Consider the following 25,965-nt stretch of genomic DNA (forward strand, 5'->3'; position numbering starts at 1 on the left):
GAATCCAAAGGCTCCCCTGTGCCAACGCCATTAACTACTAACGTGGATCTGCAAGTGCATCAATTTCAAGTCTGTCACAAACTGACAACCAAAAAGAACATTCTTGCTTGACACTTCACAGGAGAAAACAAACTCTAGTTTTACTGAGCTCAGTTTACAGATAGCTTTGCAAGCATAGGATATGCTGCCAGTAATGGATGCAATGACTGAAATCTTTAACTTGCATTTATTATCAAAGTCATACTGTTTACATCTGTAATGTCAACAAGATGCCACAACTACAAAAAAAGATTGTGCACATTGCAGTTTCAATGCAAAAAACAGTAAAATGGAAATCCATTTGTTAAAAAAGTAATTAAAATTACTCCAGAAAGCAACTGAATCATTTTAACACCTTTACATCCATTCAAATTAAAATGGTTAACAAGAAAAATACAAATTCAAAAATCTGGTATCAGTGTTAAAAAAGCAACTACTTAAGCATTTCTATCAATTCGCACATCTATCTCCCTCCCACGGAGCTGAATCCCATTCATCATGCGGCAGGCTCTCTCAGCTACTTCTGGGGACTCGAATCTAACCACACCACATCCTTTCGATTTCCCATTCTCCATCTTGATATCAGCATACAGCACGTGACCTTCAAAAGAAAAGGAAGGTTCTCATTTAACCTAGAACGTACCACTTAACTATCAATTCACAGTGCTCTGCTCGAACCTCAGGAAGCCCACCTTCACAAACCACCACCACTTCGAGACTTAAAGCGACAGGACGGCCATTTTTTTTAAAGGAGTGTTCTCAGTTTGGAAGCACAAATTAATTCAAACTTGTTCTGTCAATTCTCCCTCAAGCATGACGCATCAGAAGTAGATGAACGGAGCAAAGCTAATGAGCCCTGCCCAACTTGCAAATATGTTAATTCGTATCGCAACTGATGAGGGCTGGCACTTGGCAAGCAGTGAATATTAGGGAACAAGGTGAGGGGACAGTAGCTACTGCCAAGAGAAATTCCCAGAAGCAGAACAGCCCACATCCAACAACATTTAGCAATCCTTTTGGCTACTTGATTTGTTTCTCTTTTATTGCTACTATTATTAATTTCTGAACATCTTTTTAAGGACAGTTTCCCCAAACTATGTTCACTCAAACATAAAACGTGTACCAATACTTTCCATTAGTCACTGGCTTTTTGCTATAGAAATGAACCTCATAATTAATCCTGGATTTCCACACCCATTTCTTTCTCTAACCACACAGAGGCTATCCACAAGGTAAGCCATGATATAGAGAGGAGCCTAAACTGAGTAGCAAGCTGAGAGAGAGCGGGCACTGACTGGATTATCAACTGGCCAGTAACAACATTTCTTCTGAACACTGTAGGACTCTCCTGGGCAAAACACTTGTCAACCCTGAGATTTAGTACTTCCAGGTCTGAGTGAAATTTTAGTTAAGGTATTGGTGCCTATGACAGAAGAGTAGTTCCTGTCTCACACAGCTATCAGCAGAGATCGCCAGTGATATAATTTGTAACTTACCACATTCATTAAATTTATCTTTCAGCATTTTCCATGTAAAATCAAAGGGCAGCTGTGAAAAAGAGAAGAACAATTACTGAAGATCTGTTAAATGACCTGTGAGTACTGCAAGCTCTTCAAAAGCTTTCCATCCCAGGGCAGCCACACTTCAACGTGTTTATTTACAGATGCAGAAAGCTGTTCTCCTGCTAAGGAAATAGCTCTCACTCACAACGGTCTCCCTCATTCCACCTCTGGCAGCATCCAATATTAAATACTGTAACGGAAGTCAACAGAACACAGATGAGATCAACACAGATAGGAAGAAGGCTACTCACATTTCTCACAAATATCTGACAAGCTTTTCTGGCCACCCCAGCTGCAGGTCCTCCAGTTCCTCCAAGGGAGCCTGCAAAATTGCCTGCAAAGTTTCCACGTTCCATTTCCATTGTTCTTTCAAAATTGCTTCCCATTGCAAGTCCCATGCGATCTATGCCTGCTCCCATGCCCTGCCCCATAGCAGGACCCATTCTTTCCATATTAGTGGCTCCAATGCGCTCCAAGCCCATTCTCTCCATGCTAGCAGCACCCATACGATCTATTCCTATTCTTTCCATAGGAGTGGCACCTATGCGATCCAAACCAGCAGGCATTCTCTCTATGACCTGACCCATTCCAGTTCCCATTCCAGCAGGGACCATACGCTCCATCCCTATACCCATTCTATCCATGCCGGAGCCCATACGTTCCACGCCTGATCCCATTCTATCCATAGTGGTACCGACACGATCAATGGCAGCACCCATTCTCTCAATACCAAAGCCTATTCCAGAACCCATTCTTTCTATGCCAGAACCCATTCTCTCAATAGCTGGTCCCATCCTCTCAATGTTAGGAGCAATGTGATCTATGCCCAGAGGGGCCATTCGGTCAATTCCAGAACCGATTCGATCCACATTGGAACTCATGCGATCCAAAACAAGACCCATCCTGTCTATTTCTGACCCTACTCTCTCCATCCCATGACCCATCCCAGAAGGTATTCTTTCTATTCCCGAGCCCATACGATCAATGCCAGGAGCCATCCTCTCAATCCCAGGAATGCTGGCATTTCCACCACCTGGAACAAAACAAACAAGTTACCAGTAGTCATACACGGACTAGCAAACTGAATCAGAAAATGACTTCACGATGTGCGCCTTGCTGTAGAATATGCAGTAGTTATTTCAGACAGGAAGAATAACTGTCACTGATGATTCAGGTTACTGTGACTGCAACACGTTTTAGGAGATCACTAATCCTGCCAGACTGTGCTACAGCTGGGCAGAGAGCACTTTATCCCTAATGAATACTCTAATTTACACACACTATGTACAGTGAAAACCATCACACGCAGAAGGAGGAAAGTTTTAAGGCATATGCATACTGGGAGATCAGCTGGCAAAAGTTAGTATTTAAATTTCAGCTGGCAGCTGTCCTGTACAATACACTGGGGGGGAGAAAAAAAAGCAAACTCCACACAAGAATCCTGAAGTACGGCTTCATAAAGCACGCTCAGCCTTTTAGTGTGGAAAGTATGAAAAGGCTGTCTTATGCCATAAAACAGAAGCAAGAATACATTATCTAGATCTGCTACATAAAATTCCTTGGTTGAGTTGTCCTGACTAACCTACGGAGTCTTCTAGTTCCAGCAGTACAAGTTTGGTCTCCTCTCCCTTAGGAGGAGTTCCTATTGTACAAACCACCTCATCCACTGAGTTTAACTTCAGCACTTCAGGAACAAAACTCAAACAAACAAACAAAGCAAAGAAACAAGAAAACCTTGAGTTTGATTTGAGGAGAAGCAGCCTTGAAGAAGCTATCTACTTAAATACTCTATTTAGTGAAGAGAAGCAAGACTCTGGCTTCTGCATTTTTTTCAGTAGTATCTTAAATAAGAAAGAATGGGTTTGACTTGTGTGACATTTATTATTTCTTTAAGAAATATATATTGAAGTTTCTTGGGAAGACAGCAGCAATCATACAGTATTTCTTTCAGCTGAAAGACAGAAGTGTTCTTCATTTAGCTTTAGAGACTGAAAAAGCACTAACCCCACACTGTTAGAGACAAGTCCTGGTTACTCAAGTGCTATCATTCAGTCATTAAGCTTTTTTTAATCACTTTGATAAAAAGATCTCCATTCTTTACATTAAAGATCTAATTTCATAGAGATGTCTCAGTTCTATCAGCAATTCTGCACTACGTTTCACTGTGCGCCGGGTGATTCTGTGATTCTGTTACACCACATTTTTCTTATCTACTGGGTAGACTGCAGGCTGCATTATAAGCTTAGGTCTCACATCAGTCAGAACTCTGCCACACACAAGGCAATTTAACACAAAAAGTCACTAAGTAGCATGTAAGACCATCAAACGTTCTCTGTTCCATTTGAAATCCCATTACAAAACTCACAGATTACTACTGTCACATTATGTCTGATAAAAAAATGAAGTATCAGAGCAGCTACCTACAAAATATGGTCTTTTTTTGTTACAGAAAAAGCACTATTTTCATGCACAGTTCACGTATTTCCAGGAGAAAGCACACGTACTTAGCTTTGCATACTGACCTATTCCTCTCTCCAAGGTCTCTCCAAAACTACGAGACATTCCCATTTCATTTCTTCCAAATTCTCTCTCAAATCCTCCACCCATGGCACGATCCATCTCTGTAAAGATCAAGTTTGATTATTTTCTTCGGGGCACCCAAATAACTTCTGACTGAAGATTTTAATGCAGGCATGATTTTTAAAGGTTAACAGCAAGGCAAACCTCTACTGTGTCCTCCTCATTATTTTGTCTTGTCTTTCCAAGACAAAAACACAACTGACAGAAACAACACAAATGCAGACTTAAAACTCTTAAATGCAGACAAGACAGATGCTTTGCTCTAGAAGACACTTTCTGGTTAATACAGACAGAACACAGTTCATCTTGTTCAAGGAAACCTCAGCAGTCTTTTTTTGTAGTTTAGAGGCAACAAGGGCCTTGCAGACACTGCATCACGTGTGAATCTTAAGTTCTTCCAATAAAAGCTGGGAAGAGGAAAATAACTAGCCTCCATTGCTACAGTTTCAGAAAACAAAAGGACTTCTGTCAAACTCAGGAGCGTGGTCAGTGATAATGGTGAGTAATAGATAACCCAGTGCCTACCACTCATTCTGCCCATGTTCATTCCAGCTGGAAAGCGACCAATGTTTTCCATGCCACCAAAAGGACCTTCCATTCCTAAAAGAAAGTATTTTCCAGGGATTCTTTAGCAATGCATTTCAACTTAACACCACATCTCCCCAAAATGAGCTTTTCACAGATCATTTTCACAGGCATCAAGACAACTCTGTATGACAGATCCACAAAACTCAGTCGGAATTTGGTCACGCTTTATTTCCTAAGCCAATGTCAGGCTTAAGAACATCCAAACCAAGCTCATGTTTTCTCTGAGGTTTTATCCCTTCTTTATACGCCTACAGAAGTTGCTTTTAATACCCAAAAATGAACAAGTCTGTACTAAATAGGTGATTATTTCACAGAGAACACAAATGCCTGATAGTTATATGTGGCTAAGTTTACATGGCTTTCCAAAAACCCAAGCTATATATATTTCAAAAAACACAGCTTACCTCCCATTTTATTCATTCCAAAGCCCATGCCTTCCATTCCCATTCCTCAAAATAAAAGAGAAAGCTTTATATAGCAGATGTAATTTTACAAAGCTTCAGCCATCAGACTGGCTGCAGAAATACAGATCATACATTGCATCCACTCTTTCAGCTGAACATTACATGTGATAGCTCTGAGTAGATCGAAACATTCCTTCTCAACAAATAAAAGCAGTAAGTGGAAAAAAAAAACCCCATAGGCATCTGAAAGCTGAATGTGTGCTACTTTTTAGGTGGCTCTTTAAAACTTTTTCTGTTTAAACATACCCTAAACAAAGATTTGCAGGCCCACTAACGAGTATTAAGAGTAACAGATGGTTTTAAAAGTTTAATGTATATTTGCAGTGTCTGCTGCTCACGCTCAAGAGTCAGAAAATGAGAGCTGTGCCTTGACCATGATTAAAAAATAAAAATGGAGCTATCTGTTAAATTCAGGTTTCCATTATCAAGCTCATTACTTATAGCTCAATAAAATTTCACTTGGCTTTAACACTCCTAATACACTTCAACTCTTTTTGTGGGCAAAACAAAACTATCTACCCTCTACACAGCTTAAAGCTCTCATGAAACAAAGCATAGGAGTAATCTTCTTACCTCCAGGTCCCATGTTGCCCATTCCCATGCCTTTGTTTAAATGATTTGCATCAATAGGTTGACCTCCAGGTCCTAATCCCATGCCAATACCACCAAGACCATCTGAAGAAAATATTCAGATATCAAAAAAGCCTTGTTTCCATAATTTGACAAAACAGCAAGTTTTATTCTTAAGTAATTTACTTCCATTCTCCAAAAAAAAAAAAAAATCTTGCTGTGTTCCCACTTTGGGGTACATAGTTAATGCATGAAAGTGTAAATCCAGAGCAGATGTGTCTCAAAGCAGACTGAAATCTAACCTCAATTATTCTTTCTCATCATCCAGTTTTATCTCACTGCTGAGAAAAGTTGTTTTTCTGTTTGACTGGTTTTAAGCTGACTCCTGAAAAATAACTGGCTAGAACACTGCTTATTTTGTGCAACTCCTCAATCTGAGAATAGAGTGGGCAATTTAGTAGAAGCAACTTCTATCCTTTTCACAATAACACCTTTGATTAACAAATGGCTTATTTCTGTCTTTGCCAAGGTTCTGCCCTTGCAGGTAAGAATTTAAATGACCACAAGGTTCCACCTATCATTATGACAGCCACCTATACAATTCAGAGCACACAGCCAGCCTCTTCCCTACAGAAATGAAGAACATCATTCCCAGACACAGTATTTAAATTTTCCTGTACCCAAGTCAATTATGGATTCCCCAGCCCCAAAATAAAATAAAATTATAAAAACCAAACCATCTCATTTTCCTCATCGTTAATCAGGAAGAAAAAGTTCTTTTAATGCATTTGACCCAAGTAACAGCTCAATGGTATTCTCTGCCTATGAGAATACAACTTCCTTGTTTAGATCTCAACATAATGTTCTTAGGAAGTGTTAAATTTTGCTTTCAAGCACCATGAGATAGCATTCTTCCCCCCTCCCATAACCTCCCCTTCCAAATTAAAGGCCAAGAAATATGTTTCCATAATCAGCTGTTCCACTTAACACAAAGGTAATTAAACTAGAAACCAACGACTTTCTCTTGATTAGGTATATTGTTACAGAAAGTCAAGGCAGAAAAAAAAAAAAAAAAAAAGGAAAGAAAAGAGAGAAACAACCAAAGCAACTCGGATGATAGTGCTACTGAACAAAGCTCTGGCAAATACGCAGATAACTGAACTAAGGGATGGATCAACGAATGCTAAAGCATGCCAGGGAGCAGCACACAACAGAATTTGTTTCCAGGAATAAGAAAACTTCACATGGCTGAATTAACAGAACTACTTTACGGTTTAGAACAGTCAGCCAAACTTGACATTTTTCACTGTATTTAAGCAAATTAAGTTTCAGCTGTAAAGTAGTGGGGTTTTTCCTCACCTCCACACTTCTCCCTTTCAAACCAGTCTCCTTCTGTTCAGTGTTTCATTATATTATCACAGAATAGTTGAGGTCGCAAGGGACCTCTGCAGATTCTCCATCCCAAAGGCCCCAGATGATCTAGAGCCAGCTGCCCTGAACCACTTATCATTATCTTAAAGGATGGAGACTCCCCAGGCTCTCAGGGTAACTTGTTGTTTCAGTACTCAGCCACCCTCACAGAAACATTTCCTTATGTTTAGATGCCTTGTCCCATCACTGGGCATCACTGGAAAGAGCCTGGCTTTATCTTCTTTGCACCCTCCCTTCAGGATTGATAAAGTGGTATAAAATTCCACTGAGAAACCTGAAAAGACCTGGGAGATTCTCAGGTCCTCAGCTCAGCCCTTTAAACTGAAGGAAAAAATGCAAGATATCTAGAACATCCAAGCACACAAAAAAGTGCACACATGTCTATTAGCTGATTATGTTTCCTTTAAACCCTGTTTTTAGTAGGGCTTTTGAATTACACTCGAGACACCTGGAAACTCTGAGTACATTAATGGAATACTGTTTTTAGGATAAACTTTAAGCTACTAAGAACTGAAGGAAGTACCCAAAAAGAGACAAGGCTGATGAACTCATTTACTGTTTTATCCTTTGATATTACTAAAATCATTTGAATTCCAGTTTTCAGAAGTCTGAACCATTTTCACTAGGGCTGGGTTTAAACAGCTGGGTAGTAGTAGAAGTTATAGTTATCTATTATTTAAATTCTATTTATTAATCTCTTCCTGCCCGCATATAGCAGGCCACAGAAGCAGTACCTCTCAAGCCTAAGATTCAAACACCTGCAGACTCAGTAATATGCATAACCCAGGAATATAAAGGAAATCTCTCTAAATGCAATCCTGAAGGCAAAGTGCTTTCAAATTCAGTCTCATCTTGCATGTGTTTAAGTTGCTGTGAAGCAAATTAAAAAGCATAACAGAACATATTCAGTCACGGAGGAGAAACTTACGAGGAAGTTGTTGGGGTCGTTCTGGAGGAAAGAAGTCTCCTTTGGGAAAGGCTCGTTCATCCTAAAAATAATTCAATACATTAAGCTGGTACATGACCCTGGCCTGCCTTCTTGCTAGAATTATTTCTTGCCCCCGTCTAATTACAGAAACTTAAAGCAATCCTTATTGTATTTACCATCATCTTCTAGAAAAATAATTAAATATCACAGAATCACAGAATTGTAGGGGTTGGAAGGGACCTCCAGAGATCATCGAGTCCAACCCCCCTGCCAAAGCAGGTTCCCTACAGTAGGTCGCACAGGTAGGCGTCCAGGCAGGTCTTGAACATCTCCAGAGAAGGAGACTCCACCACCTCCCTGGGCAAATATAACCTTCCCCAGTTATGTGACTTGGTATCACAAGGCATTAGGCCAAGTTTTTCCAACAGAACGTGCATTTCTTCCAGTACTTCAACTCAAAAGCTACAACTGAGATGCAAAGCACAGGGCTGTGTTTGTCATAACATGCTGTTTACTTCTGTCACACCAATCTGGAAGTCACACATCACCCAAAAAAAAGGTCACAAGCACTGTGTCAGTTCAAAAAGCAGTAGGAATTTGAACATACTTACCATTTTTACGTGCATTGGTCTGTCAAACAGCAGCTGCCCATTAAACATTGCTTTTGTTTCATTAAGGATTATCTTGCAAGCATTAAAACCACAAAGAAAAAAATTGAAAAAAATTGAAATGCTATCTGATGCAGAGTTCAAAAGAAACCGCAGAACAAAAGAACTCCACGCCCCCAGCTTAGTTTTTACAGACTATTATTAGTTATTATTCAGACTATTATTAGTTATTATTCAGACAACGAAAAATCCTTCTGCTTTTTCCAAAACTAAAAACCTTCCAAAGCTTACTGATGAAATTAAAATGCAAGTTAAAAAGCAGTCCTGTGATTAAGAATAAATTAAGACACCCCTTAAGACGTGTCTCAAAACCAGTGTTAGAACATCACACTGGAAGCTTTAGTTATTTCAAACAGGAGAAAACATGCAGACCTTCCCACGACTTTCAAATCAGCAACTACACGAATGTCACAGGATTCCCTAACGTTAATATTTTAAGCTTCAGCTTACCCTGACAAGGCTTAACTTTTTATATTTTGTGCGTGTTTGTGTGCGTGGACTGCTATGCAGCAAATCACAGCTTGGACAGAGTAAGGATATGGATGACAACAGAACAAACCAGGTCAAGCCTGTCACATTGCAGGTGGATCTGTTACATTCCTCCCTTACCGCCATTGCAGTAATGTAAGACAAACCCTTTCTAATAAATTGCACTTTATTACCAGTTGTGACCTAGAGACAAGAATTTACTAACAGGGCTACAAAATTCATACATCCACCCTTGTTAATCATTCTGAGCAAGTCAGAAAAGTTCTTTCAAGACGTATTTTTCTTTTCCCCCCCCCCAGTTTTCCTTACATTTTCCACCCACTGTAATGGCTTCACTTACTGCAATAAAGATTCTTAACTACAGTAGCATAATTTACATTTTATCCTGCTTTGCAGCAAACCTACTTAGTATTTACCATTACTACTATTTAAGGATACATATAGCCTGAACAGCCTCTATGGCTTGTTCAAAAGTGACAGTGCCAATTCCACGACTTTTGCCATCTTTATCTTCTAAAATGTCTGCTCGAACCACAGCACCAGCCATGCTGAAGACTTCTTTCAGTTTCTTCCAACCAACCTTGTAATCCAACTGGAAGACAAGTGATATTAAAAGCATGAGAAAGCTTTCCAACAAAAGAATACCTTCAGTGCTCTCACTTTCATTTCTCAGTATCTGCAATAAGAATAAGCAGTGTTCAGATAGATGGGATGAAATGTAAATAACAGGATGCCAGAGAATGCTCCAGAACCTCACGCATTACTCAACACCCTAATATGTAGGAAACAGCAACCTTACTTTACTCAGACAGAGAATCACTGAATAATCAGGTTTGAATAGGGACTTCCAGAAGTCGCTACTCTTAACTCACTGCTGAAAACAGCTCTAATTAGTTCGGGTCATTCGGGGCCACGTTCAGCTCAGCTGTGAGCACTATGAAGCGCACACGGCTGACAATCTCTCCAGACAAGCCCTCCAGTATTTCATCAACTTCAAGGTAAAAAAATCCCAGTATGTAAACAGAAGCACCCATCTTCCAACTCACATACCCTACAAAGAGCTTGGTTCTGTTTTCTGTGTCCCTTGATCAGAGACCTGGAGACAGCAATCAGGTATTCCTTGAGCTTTCTTCCTTTAAAGCTGAACAAACCCAGATCCTTCAGACTTTCCACGAGTTCACATTCTCTAGCCTCCATCTAGCTCAATGTCTCTCCACTGCCTCTCCATCAAATAAGCTGCATTTTCCTCTGCTGATCGTGGTTAGTTTTAGTATTTGAAAACACTGCATACTCTAAAGAATCAGGGAAGTACAATGAGGAAAAAAAATTTTTTATACTACATCCATGACAGCTTTCCCAGCTCTCATTTTTCATTCACAGGAAGCACTAAAAGCTCACTATCCACTCAGCAGGTGTTCCAAGTAAGATCAGTCACAAGAGTTACTACTCATTTTTACTGGGACAGAGAAACTCTACAACTTTTCCTTTAATTTACCAGATTGAACCCAGGTTTTCTCTTCACAGAGCATATAAAACACTTACATTTGCAACAAAGACAGTGCTTCCAAGCCTCCCTGCCTGTAAAGCATGAATGATCTCATTGGGTATGTTGGGATTGTTGAGTATACTAGGTGGGATATTGATCATTCCAGGGCCACCAGGGCCTGGGCCAATACCCATTCCACCAGCTGCCATGACCTTCTGCATTGCTCTCCTGGCATGCTCGCCATCAGGATCCTGCAAGACACAGAAACAACAAATTAAGTTTGCCACGATTCCAATAAATGCACAGGGTCTTAGTAGCATGGCCACAAGTCAAAAGAAGAGACTTTTTATATGGGTCTATCAGGTCCCTGTAGATCTACGGGGAATCACATTGTTATATTTTTATTATCATCTTACTTTTTAAAACCAAAGTATGAGGCCCCTTCAAGTTAGCAAGTTACTCACACGTTTCCCTTCATTTTGAAGGTACCTTTTATTATTTAACACCCACAACAAACCTCAGCCACATTTGTTCTGAAGACAAAATGACAATTCAAAGGTTTTAGAAGAGAAACTGCTATTAACCTTTGGCATTTTGAAAATACAACAACTCATTAATCTTGCAATTACACTTCACAAGACAAGACACACTGTGTAAAATCTCAAAGATTCCTTTGGGCAGCTCCTATACCTCAATGCCCCAAGTTTCCAAATCGAAAAAATAGTTGGGGTGTACCATTATATTACTGTGAGATCTCACATTTTAGGATATTCTTAAAAGCACAGGACGAAGACTTTTAGCAAGGAAATAAAATTATTGTAACTTCACACTGAAAGTGAGAACCTTCACAACACGTGGTAAACTGATGTTGCTTAAATCAGAAATGTCAAATTGTGTTCAGCGAGCAAGTGAAAAAAATCAAAATTCATTCCATTAGTCAGAAACAGATGTTAAGAATAAAAGTTATTTAAATCAAAAAAATATCTTTATCTGAATTTTAAGAAGAAACAACAGCACATTTGTGAAATTGAGGAATGGAGGAATTACACCTTTCTTGATTAATCCAGCAACATCTACTTCAATCAGTCATTCACTTGAAGGCTTTCATGCTTTCCAGCAATGAAACAGCCAACACAGATGTATGTGCTGGACAGTTGGCAAAACTTATGCTAACATTTGTCTACAATAATTTAACTCCTTTCACACAGTCAGAACCCCTGGCTTGGAGAAGTGGTGCTGAACCCCTTACAACTGAAGCATGCTTCTTCACCCATTTCAGCTATCACGTCTGCTCTGTTGGTGCCATTTAAGCAGAAATATTCGAGTACGGCAATCGCTTTATGAAGACTCGGTCAAATCACAACTACTTCTTTACAAGGTCTGATGCCAACTGGGCAACGTGACTTTCAGTTCTAAATATAACAGTGTATAACAGGAAAACTGATCGCACACAGCCCCACTTCAATACCTTTTTCTCCCAAGAGCCCCTCTGAAAAGTCAGTGCTTGGTAAGTTTCAGGTAGAACCACTTTTCTAATGATCCATTTCTACTCTCACTTCCCTTAAAGGGCAGCAAGAGGTCACCAGCAGCAGATGATGGCTTGCAGCAAGACTCAAACCACTGCTCCTCAGAATGCATAAAATCATTTAAACAAGCTAGATTCTGAGAAGTGCTGCCACTTCCACACCACATTCTTTTCCTCAAGTGCTTCTAAGAACACACATTGCTAAGAGCGGACTTTCTGCACACATTTCCCATCTTACACTCATTCAGGTGTTTTTTTCCCCAACCATTCGGGGCGGTACAGGCACAGCAGAACATGAAGCCTGCCTAGCCAAGAACAACTTGCTTACCCTACGGCCAAGAGTCACTGTTAACACTGAAGAAGTCTCTCTTGATTTTTGTTTAATTGGGCCTTTGATGTAGCTACAGGTTCTAAGCTGCTGGAACAGAAGTTTAAACTTGTCAATAAATAAGGATTAACTCATGGTACAGTTGAGCGTGTCACAGGGGTTGACGACAGCAAAGCCACTAGAATGGAAACAAATCTTCAGAGTATTTCAGAAACCAGCTTATTTTATGGAACTGTTTGCAGAACACATTTATCATGATGCAGAATTCAACAGAAAGCAGTCAAGAACAAACAACACTCATGCAAGTTGCTTTTTCAAGTCATATACCTGCATTACAGCTTGCTTTGCCCCAGTTCTGCCTTACTATCAGAAGCAACCATTTTTTAAATCAAGTTTAGTCTAGGCAATCACATTCAAACTGAAGTTCACCAACACATGCTAGGGGTAAAGAAAATTCAGTATCTATTTCAAGGTCACGCTTTTGGTCAAAAATTATCAGCTGCAAATGAGTAAGCCATACTGCTGGACTGCAGAGCAACCCTCTGCCTTTTTCCACGGCGCTGAAAGAACAGATGTGAGTCTTACTTCTTTCACTTTCAACGGTCTTCCACCAAGACTATGCTTGTTCAAAACCTCTGCAGCCTTTTTCATGCTTTCTTCCATCTTGAATTCAACAACACTGTGAAGATACAAGACTTCTAAGAACACTGCTTGTATCTTAAGAGTTACCTCATTTCTTGCTAAAAATTCATAAGTGAACTTACGCGCATCCCTGATGATATCATTTCACAGACGAACAACAAGGAGAGGAGGGAAGAAAAAACAAAGTAAGTAAAAGCACAAAACACAAACAACATTTTTAAAACGTCAATTCACATTAGTTAACTCTAATAGAAAGAAAATGAATGTAATGTTACCCAATTCATTACTTGAATTCCTTGAATTGAATTAAGATATAATTGCTTATGCATTAAAAGGGTTAAGCTGTAGTTTCTGAAGTTGTAACAAGCAGAACTAAGTCCACGTTCTCCAAGAAAAATACCACACGCTCCACATCAACTGTTCTCTGCCATACAGCAAAATCCTGGCCATATTCTCTCACCCTAAATCCATATCCTTCAGGACAGTTAAATGAGCTCCTACTATTTCTTCCTGCAAGATATCTTCACTGGACTGAAGGACTTAAGTCAATTTCTTAACTTAAATGCATATTGCCTTCATAGGTACTTATGTTTACTCTCACAGGAAGAGTATTTTACAGAACCTGCTTCTACACACTGCCCTTACGAATTCAGCAAACCACTACAGTGACATTTTCCAAAACACAAGTATTACTTTAATATTCCATACCACTATGCATACTGCTAGGGTCCATGGGCAATGCAAACAGCCAACACCAACTGAACACAGTGGAAGACCACCCTAACACTGTTCCCATCCCACCACCTCCCCATCCCCACAGCTTTTAAGCAATCCTGTGCTATAGCCATAAGCATACACACTCTCTGCCTCCCTGACCTCCTTTCATTCCACGCCTCTATACAATTACATTTGTCATGTAGAAAATCCACAGAAGAAATTCTCACAAACACTTACCCTTGACTTTCCTTCAGCGTCCATTAAGAGCTCCACGTATGTTACCTCACCAACTACAAATCAGATTCCAGACGACACATATACCAAGGGAGAAAAGCCAAGAAAACAATGGGAATTTAGAACAATCAACCGTGTATGGAGCCTCTGCCTTAAAAGAAAGCCCAGAAACACTCCATGTTCTCTAAACCACAAAACTGGACAATTACAGGTATGCAGTAAAATCTTAAGATTAAGTATGTTCTTGCTTTTCCTCCACTTGAAAAGCTGGCTATTTCCACAATATCTATTTACTCGATCTTCAGTGCTCACTGATGACATTTCAGGCAATCCAAATCTATGAGGAAGTCTGCAGAACGATTTTCCTTCTCTTTGCATGGCGTCAGTCTCATCTCCCCAGCCCAGAACTCAAACAATCATTCACTTTCTCAGGACTTTTCTCCAGTAAAAATCCAAAGAAGGGAGCAGACTGACCCAACAGACCAGAAGATCATTCGCTGCCTACTTCATTCCAGCAACGTAGCCTGTTGTTAAGCCACTGTAAAATTTCAGTCCATGTTTTAGGCTTGATAATAAGTCATTAGCTGTCTGCATATTTGCCTCCAAGACAAAACAACTTAAAGCAAGATGCAAAACAAACCAGAAAACTGTATCTGCACCATTCCTCACAAGATTAGGACTGCTTTTTGTTATGTTGGTCCTTTTCCTTTTCACGCTTTTGTTTTGTTTCTGTGACCACAGAACTATATGATGTACCTCCAGGACACAACTACCGCCATGGCTGCTGCCCTTGAAGTGAGTGGCATACAAAGGTTTTCAGAATCACTCTTTAATAAAAGACTTTTTTCTTTGCACATTCTACTTTTTAAATACAAGAGGACTCCAAGTTGCATTATCTGAAAGGTGGAAAGAAAACAGTATCACAACCAGATGTGAATACTGATAGCATACTCCAAGCAAGAATCTCACATTCAAGATTTTCCTTCACAGAGGGAGAGCGCTCAGCCCCAGCACCCACAGGAGCAGTCCTTCATCAGACACAGACCACCACTGGAATGGACTGTTCCACTTTTTTTTTTTCCTAGAAGCTGGAAGAAAAGGAATGCTTGATAAAATTGCATTTTTCTTCTTCCATTTCCAATTTAAAAGCAAATTAATCCACATCAACATTCCATCCAAAGAGCAGCTAGTTTGACAGACTAAAGCAGTCAGTCAAGCATATTTTCATGAGGTTCAAGCCTGGTAGAGGCAAACAAACCCCTTCAAAATGGACAGGGCAGATTAGAGTGCTCACTAATTATCCACAGTATTATTCATTACTTCAGTGACAGCTCTTGAAATAAAGAGTAACAAAAACCATCTCCTCCCTATAATCTGAACAGCACAGGGTCACACCGTACCCATGGGATTGCTTCCACAGCAACTGAGTGACAGGACTGCATTGTCACAGTCCTGCTGGCACCATCCCTGCTGGGACATGGGCGCCATGTACCCAGCCCAAACATTCAGCATTACCAAGGCATTCTGAAGCCATTCATCTCAACAGCAGCAGCCAATGGAACTTTTATCAAGAACGTGATTCAACAATTTATGCAGTAAGACAACAAATGCCCAGATTGCCTACAAGAGAAAAGCACTCCGTTTCACAGAGCACAGCAATGGCAAGTTACAAGCCTGTGACTCTGAGTTCTCAACAGCACTGCTGAGCCCCTGGACCCAGGGTTCTGTGCTCTGCTATCAAAGCCAGCTCCAGCTCCTCATGCACATCAGCGCTTCCGGAAAGAAGTCTGCCCACCTTGAACATAACATACTAAATATAATTTAACATGCTTTTTTTTTTTTTTTTTTTTTTTTTTTTTTTAAAAAGGAACACCACCTCTGAACAAGCTTTCCTGAAGTCTGATATAGAAGCAGTTGTGCATTACCTGGAAAATTTTGTCAATCTGCTCAGTACTTCACATTCAAGCCCTACAGATGCCTGCACTAAAACTGTAACACACATCTTGAAGGACCTTTGAATTTTCCTGAATAGCCAAAAACCACAAACAAAACACGACGTGTGTGGAGTGGTAAATGACACGGATACTGAGCCACTACACTATTTAAGAAAACAATTCCAGATTGCAGAACTGAAGGGGAATAAAAAAAAACCAACACAGCTCTCTTCAGTTTTTCCACCTGAGCAACATGCTAACTTAACAGTTCTTCCAGGCTTCTTGTTTGAGGCTGGCAAAGGAAACCTGTGCTAGGTCATGTTTTACTTGGCTTCTTTGTAGATTCCAAACCACAGGAACATCAGAACATCAGGAAGTGAGGATATATCAGTGATAGAAGGCAAGGATAGCCTGTAACTTTGCAAAGACAAGCCACAGAGAAATAGCAACAGCAGACAGCTCTGTCTGAAACCTCCTGAGGGCAAAAGGAACACAGTGTGAGGGAAGATATCCTGCATCCACGAGCAAAGAAATTCCATTCAAACACAAAAGAAGATCACTTACAGTACTTAAAAGGAGCCTACAATAAAGATGAGGAGACTCTTTATCAGTGTGTGTAGTGATAGGAGAAGGGGTAACAGCTTTAAACCAGAGGAGGAAAGATTTAGATGAGATGTCAGGAAACAGGAAGGAATTCTTTACTGAGCAGTGAGGCCCGCTGTGTCCCCATGCCCAGAAGCTGGGGCTGGATGGGGCCCTGGCAGCCTGAGCTGGTAGGTGTCTGTGGCACAAGAGGTTGAAAGAGATGGTCATGAAGATTCCTTCCAACTCCATCTATTCCATGATTCTATGAGTGCCAGATCAGCCTCCAGGGGGAGAGAAAGTTACAGAAAATACCAGCTGTTAAGTTAATGGAAATATAATTAAGGAATACGTACTGCACAGTGTTATTACAGACTTCCTTCTTAAAGCTCTGATCTGAGAGAGTTCAGGAACTCAGCACTTCTAATACAGATGATGCAGCAGAAATGGAAACGAGTAGAAAAACTAACTAAAGCAATCTCTACTCTTATTTATGACCAAGTTCTACTTCATACAGTTATCATTTCTCCTTTGGGGAGAGAATGTGAAATCTGGGCAGTTTTATCTGCACTGAAAATTTAGACTTTAAAGCAAGGTAGTCTGAGAGCATTCACACATCTGAGAAACAACCAGGAGAAAAAGCTCAGCTGCAAACATCAGATTTGAGGAATATGAAGTTGGGCAATCTGATTCCCTCTGAAAGGACCAGAGATGCAAGTATCAGCAAGTAGAGAAGCACAGAAAAGGAGGAAGTGGTAAATGCTTTATGTAACAGTAGTTGCTTTGACTCAGTGTCAAAAGTAAATAATAAATAAAGGAGCTTCTCAAGACAACATCAAATTAAACAGTTCCATTATCTCCACTAGTCAAAACAAACGATTCAAAAGAAGGCTGTGCTATCAAAAGCCAGATACCTTTAATAATAGACAATTTGTAATTTCCTAATTACCCCGTCATTTATGGTGCTTAAAAGCTCATGACTGGCAACTGCTAGAAAGTTTCACGGTGGGCAGGGAAGAGACAACACTTGACGCATATAATGTACAAAGATTTAGTTAAAAAGTGAGAAGAAAAGTATTTTTAGCAAAGGGGAAATGGATAATTCTTAGCATAGGGGAGTGGAAGTCTCCCTTTTGCATGAGGGACCAGAAGAAAAAAGCCTGAGCAGTTTTGGTTCTACTCCACAACCCTGAAAAGATGGTTAGAGCAATGAAATAGAGCAACTCGATGGCTGCAATTTATTTGATGGCCTGATCTTAGTGGTCATTCCCAACCTTAATGTGGAAGAAACAGTCAGATCCACCCTCACATTTCAAAGTCTTAATTGAATTATCTACACTGAAAGCTTTAATGCTAATGAAATTTAAGATATTTGCTTAAAATATTGTCAGCGTTAGAGTGGAACTGAAACCTCCTCTGTGCATCTCACTGGAAAGCTGATTGTGCCACCTCCTGAACAAGGTGGCAGACAGCTCAAGAGCATCAAGCACAACTTCTGTTCTTAGTAAAATGGCACAATTTCCATTAAACTGAACTATCTAGGCAGAGATGCCAAATTTAGTTTGTTTTTGTTTTTTAAATACAACAGAACAACATAAGTTTGCACTTTTAAGTGCTATGACAAGGTACCAAATTCCACTGATAATGGTTTTTCAATACATTTAATTGAAGCAGTGCTCTTAGAAATCAGGCTTAAACAGTGCTCACAGCTCTGCTTTGACTCATATTTGGTGCACAGCTGGATTTAAAAGATTCTAAAGCTTACAAATACAACCTACAGACCGTACAAAGTCATGAATGGCAAACATTATGCAAAAGGAAACAAAGAGAAGTTAAAGGCTTGCAATCACCTCAGCTCTCAGCTGCTAGTTTGTTTCTCTAAGAACACTCAGGTGCCTTGCTGTGAGCACAGCAAACCCATTAGTACTGGCAAAGCCCTCTCTGTGCAGTCACCATGCATGTGAATTCATGACAAAAAAGACTTCAGACAGCATTCTCACACGTCTGAAAAGTACCACCAAGTCTTGAATTGCGAAAGTTCTTCCCAACACTGACAAAAAACACACAAAACTCCAGCTCTACTTGCCTTTTAATCACTGCAACTTACTGCAGTACATCTTCTGCTTTGATCAAAAAGTGAATTAAGCTGAAACATCTGCAATTAACAGAAGTACAACTGTTTTGGTTGGGAGACAGTCGATTTTTCCTTCATAGCATCTAGTATGATGCTGTGTTTCAGCTTCAGATGAAAAACAATGTTGGTAACACATCAGTGTTTCAGTCGTTGCTGAGGAGCACTGCACACAGCCCTGAGTTCTGACCTCCCTGTGGAACACTGACGACAGCATGGTTCTCATGCAAGATATTTTACTGGCATTCATTGAAATTCTACTTCCTCATGCAAAAAGAAGAGCACTGAAGCATTGTCTGCAGTTGCAGATTCAATATCAAAAATAAACTGACTAGTACAGAGGTTGTTGTGGAACCTGATGTTGAAGAATGATGGAAGCAGTTCAGGAAGGAAGGAGGTTGAGAGGTCTGCAGAAGAACCATTTTTAAGTAAGTTGAGATAGGAGAAGAAATCCTCTTGTGACAAGACGCTGTTGAGAACTTGTCAGCACACCAACAGAAAGCAAGGGGAGGGAAATGACAGATAAACTAACACATCCTTTTCTCTTCGCCCATCAAAAACTTCAGTCTGAGAGCACACCGTGAATCTTCTCTGGCTCTGAAGCCCATGTAGTCCTCCAGGAATATCTGCCTTGAAGGCATAAACAGCTGCTGCTCTCAAACTGATGAAAATGCTGTGCAGTACCTGGGGTCAACTACAGTAACAAGAGGGCTTCAGTTGTATCTTTAAGAGGCCACAAAGATTCTAACAACTTCAGGAGATGGAGCAAGAGAAAAGACTGCACGTGTAGTTTAGCAGTTGCTTTTCTTCATATAAAGTTTAATCTGCAAAAAGCATTGTTTTCTCTCCTCAAATCTATTCTTACACCTAGGTTCTGATAGCAGGAGAGACACATGCCTGCAGGACACTACACATCTGGCTTTGTAAGTGATTACAACCATTCTAATACAAGCAGTCCCTAGGGCTTCCTGAGATCCCTACCTGTGGTGTGAGCACAACCTTGACTGCTTTGCCACAGCAGAATGTAACCAGCTTTATAGTTCACATTCCTCCTGTACTGTCTGCCATCCTGCTACTCTCGACAAGAAAAGGTTTGAAATACAAAATTCTGTACTAAAGGTATCCATAAATGTCCCAAATTCAATTACTTGCTGTAACCATGCAGTACTGCACAATGTATACCAGCTGTCACGAAGTATTAACATTTTGTTCCCCAAGACAGAGACATTTGAGGAGGGACAGAGTAAGACCCATATGAAGTATTTGATCACATTTACTTTCAGATTCCACTTACACTCTGAAGCCATTCTTCTGAAGCCATCTACCAATTGCCAGCAACCAGTGCTGATAGAACACTGTGTCTGTCAGCCAGTACAAGGGAGTTGCAAACAAGAACACTCGTTAGATTTGTTAACAACTTTGTAATACTGCACACCTGTAATTGAGTTTCACCAACGAATACACTGAAGTGACTGAACTAAGGCTGAACTAAGGCGTTACTCTTGAGAGAAATGTCACCTTTAGAAGATTTCAGATGTGCGCATCTGAAAGAACCAGATCATGGAAATATCAGACCTCCAAAGCTCATATCCTAACCCATACTTACTGACACAAAACAGCTGATGGAGGTGAACTCCTCCCTTCAGTCCCCTGCTACGCCATTGCTGCTAACAGCTTCCATCTTTAGACTGCCAAGCGATGCAGCAGTCACGAATGCCCTACGTTTCCCTTTGTGTACAAATCCATTTCACGTGCTCTCAAAGCCTTGAACATTTGGCCTGTAATTCTTACACTCACAAACCAAGAATTCTAACATTTAGATTTTTCCTCAGCTACATTCCTGGTTCTTGGAACTACTATGCCTTATGTCAAGAAGCACCGATTCAGCAAGTTCAAGCACAGCACAAAAGCACCAATTTGGAAGAAGTCAGGAACTAATTAGAATGAATCACAACTACACAGCAAATCTAAACTGTAATGTTTTAAGAAGCAGTCCCAAAAACCAAGAACAATGCTTCTCAATATTTAGCATATCAACCCTGCAGACAGAATGAAGAGGTTTCAACGTTCCCCTAGGAGTATCTGCTGGAATGAGCAGCTGAACAGCAAGGCAGGAAACAATCTCACATCGGACTTTTCCATCCACGTGAACTGGAGAGAAACCACAAAACACTTGGAACGGAATTCAACACAGCACTTAATGTTAGACATCTACACATACAGATACTCCTATTAACCAATGTATCTCGTGTAGCAAAGTGAAAGCATAGTTTAAAGCAAGAGACCATGCATAATGGGGGCCTGTTAAAGCAGTCTCTTAAGACTGTAATCTTCAGATTTCAGGAAACCATTGGTTGCACCTCAAGTGTCAACATCTCACGTCCTCTAACTATGACAGCTGTCAGGGCTTATAGTCCTTAAGTTCATTGCACAGACTCAGCAGCTCCATTTTGCCTCCAAAAACAGACACTGGAAAACACTTTTGGAAGTGTTTTTCCCGATTCTTTAGGCCACAACTCATGAACCGTCATCCCTTACCAAGTTCAAACAACAGTGAACATTGCTCTCTAACTTGCTAGGCTTATACTATGTATTTTAGAAGTGACCCACAAGAGGAATGGTTGCATTCATAACTCCTAGAATGGTTTGATATATTTTATTGATGGGGAAGCCAAGTATTTTCTGGCCAACCCACTGCATTTCCAAAGCAACTTCAAAATCTGCAGGCTGGGCATCAACTTAAAGAAATAACACCAAGTGAGCCAAAAATATGCATTTAGACTCATCACCACCTGAGTGCAATCAACTCAGTTTCTTCATCGTCTTGAAGAGATGAAGATGATGAGGCCTGCACACTAAGAAGGTTCCCGTTCACAGGTGTAAGTTGAAGAGAACCAGGGATGGGGAAAACAATAAACTTGATTTCCAAAGCCCTATCCATGTTGAGGTACATGCCAAAGCATAAACCTCATTTTTCTCCTTTGCAGGTCACCCTTAAATACATTTTTACTGACATCAACTGGCAATGCAGATCTCTCTCTAAGCCCAAATCGCTACAGAGTTTGGAGACACACATGTAGGAACACACTTGCTAGATCAGCATTACATAACTAAAGTATTACCAAGAGACAAAATTCTTCAGGAAGTTTTACTGCATGTCAAGACTAAAACCTGATAAAACCTTTTTTTTTTTCCCCCACCAATAAGACAAATGCTCTTCGTAATCTCTGATGAAACGCTATATAAGTATGCCAGATGCCTATGGAAGATCTCCCCATCTGGAAGGCTGCCAGAGAACACTGTGCAGCACAAAAAAAAAAGCCTTCAAGGAGACCTTTCCCAAAACTCATGTCACAAGTTCACCCAGAACTTCAACTGTTAAGTTTACAAAGTTAGCAGCATGTCAGACGACAGACAGCACTTGATCAAACTTAGTTGCACTTTACCTTTCTCTTTGACCAGATCTTTCAGAGACTGCCACTTCACATCAAATGGAATATTTGTAATGAAAGCTCTGTATCTCTTGGCAGGATTAGCGTATGGCTCAAAGCGGTTTCCTCCTCTTTTCACACTCTTCTCTTTCCTTTTCTCATTCTGACTCGGTCGTTCACCTTCGCTGCAAACAATGAAAGATAAGGAGAGCAGTAAGCACGCGGACATTCTGCCCCTGTCACATTGCTCCACAGAACAACCACCAAGACTTTCAAGATTTCATCTACTTGTGTCACCCGCAGCACGGTCACAAGAGCAGAGATTGGCGCTCACACAGTCAGTGCTGCACGCTGCATTCTAACCAGGACATCCCAGCAGTAGACAACTTCTATCACCACTACACGCTGCCTTCTCCCACAGTTATTTACGCAGCATAACTAAAGCTGCTGACGACTTCAGATGATGAATCTCTCCAATGCCGAGCAGGCAGAACTGCACATCCTTGTGATGCTCCAGACCAGATATCCACTACTTTTTCCTTAACCTATAATTTTTCAACATCCTTTAGACAAATAATGCGTTCATCCACCATATTTATATTCTTGCACTGTAAGAATTTCAGCCAAGGGATGCTGCATCGAAGCTCTCCTTCAGTGACAACACTTCTTACTCTCCCCCAAATATAGTTTTTGGACAACGCAAATCCAAAGCTGCCAAGCCTTTCAACAAACACCTGGAACAGTCTCCATAACTATCTCAGAACACTAGCTCTAACAGGCCAAAAGTGAGCATGAAGAAACTATTTCTAAACCAACCTAGCTGCCCATCAGGTCTTAACAGGACTTAAGTGCCACTAATCACAGAATGGTTTGGGCTGGAAGAGACCTCAGAGATCACCTCGTTCCAACTCCCTCCCACCAGACCAGGTTGCTCAGAGCCCCATCCAGGCCGGCCCTGAATGCCCCCAAGAGGAGAACAGCACTACTGAAAAACAGCACTCAGTATGTAAAATGTAAGTGTCCAAAAATAAAATAATGAAATACTTCAGCCTCAGCCTGACACAATTTTTTAAATGACTCAATTAACTTCCCTGCTCACTGCGTGCTGTTCAGAAGATGCAAAAACACAGCTTTAGAAGGAATCCAAGAGAACACAAGTCTTAGAACATCACCTTATTTAATTTGTGTATACAATGAGCTTTTACAGAGCCTATGCAGCCCAAGCCATGTCAGAAACTTGTACTTGGGTAAGAAATTTGATTTCTGATGTGAACATACTTCAGCATTAACACTTTTCACTCCTCTAGAACCATTTCAAATCACCAAGCAGATACAACAGCCTGCAGGGTGAGACGTATGCAGTTGTCTATGAAGTGTTCTATTGGAACAAGTTCCTCATTTCCACTGTGTGACAACCTGTACTTCTCCAGTCACAAGCACATGTTAAAATCAAATACACAAAGTGTTGTACTTAACAGGCACAGACATAACAGCAACAGGACTTGTCCTTAAGTATGGCTGTTGTGCTCCACTTGCACAGCAAAGGAGACATAGGTTCAGCACGACAAGTAATATGCTGGAAGGAAGGTTTATAACGAAACACTTTCATTAGTTATCTACAGTATTTAATCCGAAAATGAAGTTTTAGACTTTCCCACTTGATGAAAAATGATGAAATGATGAAAAACTCCAGAACAGGTCAGGAGAATCCTCAGAACTCCTTAACTTCTGTTTGACTGAAGAAATAACACAGAGTTGAGCACACCTGCTAGAAGCTACACCCAATGCACAGCTGTTCCTCAACCTTGGAACTGTGAGACACGGGTAGAACTGCTGTGAAACCTGCTTCAAGCTCACAGTGTCATGCAAAAACATTTTCCAGCTTTGCATTTAAAGCTCTCAGACTATATTATAAACATATCAAGCTGTCACTTATCTCTATAAATAATTCAGGCAAGCAGCACTACCTGCCATTAAAGGCAAATATAAAGCTAGGAATTACTCCTGCAAACATTCAATGTAACAAAATCCAGCCAGGTGAAAAGGAATTGTTTCAGCTACAAAGTTTTTCATTTGCAGGACTTCAGATAAACCACCGCAGCTATCCCCAACACCTAAAAAGCAATTACTGTAAAAGCATGACAGCAAGGTGTAGGGCCACAGAGGTCACTGCAGTTGCCAAACACAAACACAACTGATTATTCAGGACTTCCTGACAGCAGGAAGAAGCGAATTCCGCACATCACCTAAAAATACATCATGTCTGTGTGTGACATTAAGAGAAAGAGGCAACTGAAGTGAAACTTCCACAGCAACTTCACCCATCCCAACAGGGAACTACTCTGAATAACTGTGATCTGTTCACAAAGATAACAGAAGGTATACAGAAAAATAACACCCCCAGGGCACAGGCAAGATCCACAGAAAGTAACACATATAAGCAGCTTTCAGAATACACTTTATTTACTTTGATTTTCCTTGCATTACAGCACCAAGTACCTCAGAACTACCAAAGTGTTACCAAAGAGAAACGACTGTAACTGCACCACCCAGGGCTGCAAGCTGTGCGGTGTAAAATGACCCCAGATAGGAGCACCCTGAGGGATCGAATGCCCAGCGCTCAGGGATAAGGAGCTGAAGGGCCCCCCGCAGCCCCAGCTGACTGCCTTACTGCAGCTGCGGGCTGTTGTGGTTTCAAGACACCTCTCACACTGCGGATCCACACAGCACAGTGTGGCACCTAACAGCACTCAGCAGCTGGAAACGTGAGCTGTGCAGAACCTCAGGAAATCCACTTACAGCTGACCTCCCCGCCAGGATCGCTCACAAAACATCAGCAGTGTTCTAATCTACGTAGCATTTAAGGCCTGGGGACAAAAACTAACAGGGGAAGAAAAAAAAAAGAAAAAAAAAAGAAAGAAATAAAAGCCACAACAGCCTGCAGTCCATATTCCTCAAATTCACAACCAGGAAAACAAAGCTCCGCTCCCTGTGAAACCTCTCCGCGTTCTGTCAGCGTCCCCACACGAAAGCGCTGCGCAGCTGCAGCTTTTCCTGCCTACCACCACCACGCTCACAGACCTCTCACCGTAACCGCCGGATTCTTATCGTTTTTCCCTTTCTGACACCTTCCCTACATCTAATCACCTCCCCCCGCCCATGGCACCGCTACAGGCAGCTCCAGGCCCAAGGCGCGGGAAGGGCGCGTGGGGCGCGTTGGGCCCAGCCGGGCCGGCGGCCCTCAGCAGCACCCTTACCTCTTGGCGGGCGCGTCCCCGGCGCCGCCCGCCCCGTTGGGAGGTGGCGGGGCCGCCGCCGCCGCCGCCGCCGCCGGCGGTTCCTCCATTTTACCCCCGGCGCTTTCGGTGGCCGCCGCTACAGCCGCCGCTGCCGCCATTTTCCCAACGCTGCGCCTTTGTGTGAGGAGAGCCCGCCCCGCCGCCGGGCGCGAGGAACGCCGGGAGGTGGGGAGGGGGGGAGGAGCACGCGAGGGCGCTGCGTCATCTTTTACGTCATTTTTCTGCGCCGTTCTCCTGCTCGCGGCAGTGCCGCACTTCCCGCGAGAGGTCCGTTGCACGGAGAGGGCGCGGCGTAGCCTTAGCGGGGCGCGACGTAGAGCAGCGTAGCGCAGCGTGG

At 41.4% G+C, this 25,965-nt stretch overlaps 1 protein-coding gene across 8 annotated transcripts; it reads right to left on the reverse strand.

Moving 5' to 3' along the window:
- Positions 1-207: 207 nt before the first annotated feature.
- Positions 208-25,763, reverse strand: HNRNPM (heterogeneous nuclear ribonucleoprotein M). 8 transcript variants are annotated; one of them, XM_042886793.1, is made up of 18 exons: positions 25,587-25,763; positions 22,345-22,514; positions 14,255-14,307; positions 13,423-13,430; positions 13,244-13,337; positions 12,659-12,745; positions 10,862-11,056; positions 9,758-9,911; positions 8,774-8,823; positions 8,163-8,223; positions 5,807-5,908; positions 5,174-5,218; positions 4,707-4,781; positions 4,124-4,222; positions 2,581-2,634; positions 1,853-1,923; positions 1,536-1,587; positions 208-640 (listed from the first exon to the last, which is right to left on the reverse strand). In XM_042886793.1, exons 1-18 carry the CDS (start codon positions 25,724-25,726, stop codon positions 477-479), a joined length of 1,674 nt encoding a protein of 557 aa, XP_042742727.1. In that variant the 5' UTR covers positions 25,727-25,763; the 3' UTR covers positions 208-476. The 8 variants fall into 8 exon arrangements, with proteins under 8 accessions (XP_042742727.1, XP_042742726.1, XP_042742719.1 ...); XM_042886792.1 differs by having other exon boundaries at positions 1,853-1,935; XM_042886785.1 differs by having other exon boundaries at positions 1,853-2,634; positions 25,587-25,658.
- Between the last annotated feature and the right edge of the window lie 202 nt (positions 25,764-25,965).

The sequence above is a fragment of the Lagopus leucura genome, unplaced genomic scaffold (genome assembly GCF_019238085.1).
Source record: "Lagopus leucura isolate 7727_CA_CO unplaced genomic scaffold, USGS_WTPT01 Super-Scaffold_100064, whole genome shotgun sequence".
Taxonomy (NCBI): domain Eukaryota; kingdom Metazoa; phylum Chordata; class Aves; order Galliformes; family Phasianidae; genus Lagopus; species Lagopus leucura.

Coding starts and splice junctions, on each gene's coding strand:
- HNRNPM (XM_042886785.1), bottom strand. CDS start 14,278: ATGGACGCTGAAGGAAAGTCAAGG. Junction 9,912..10,861: donor GCACTGTCTTTGTTGCAAAT/GTAAGTGTTTTA, acceptor CTTGTCTTCCAG/TTGGATTACAAGGTTGGTTG. Junction 4,782..5,173: donor TGGAATGAATAAAATGGGAG/GTAAGCTGTGTT, acceptor ACTTTCTTTTAG/GAATGGAAGGTCCTTTTGGT.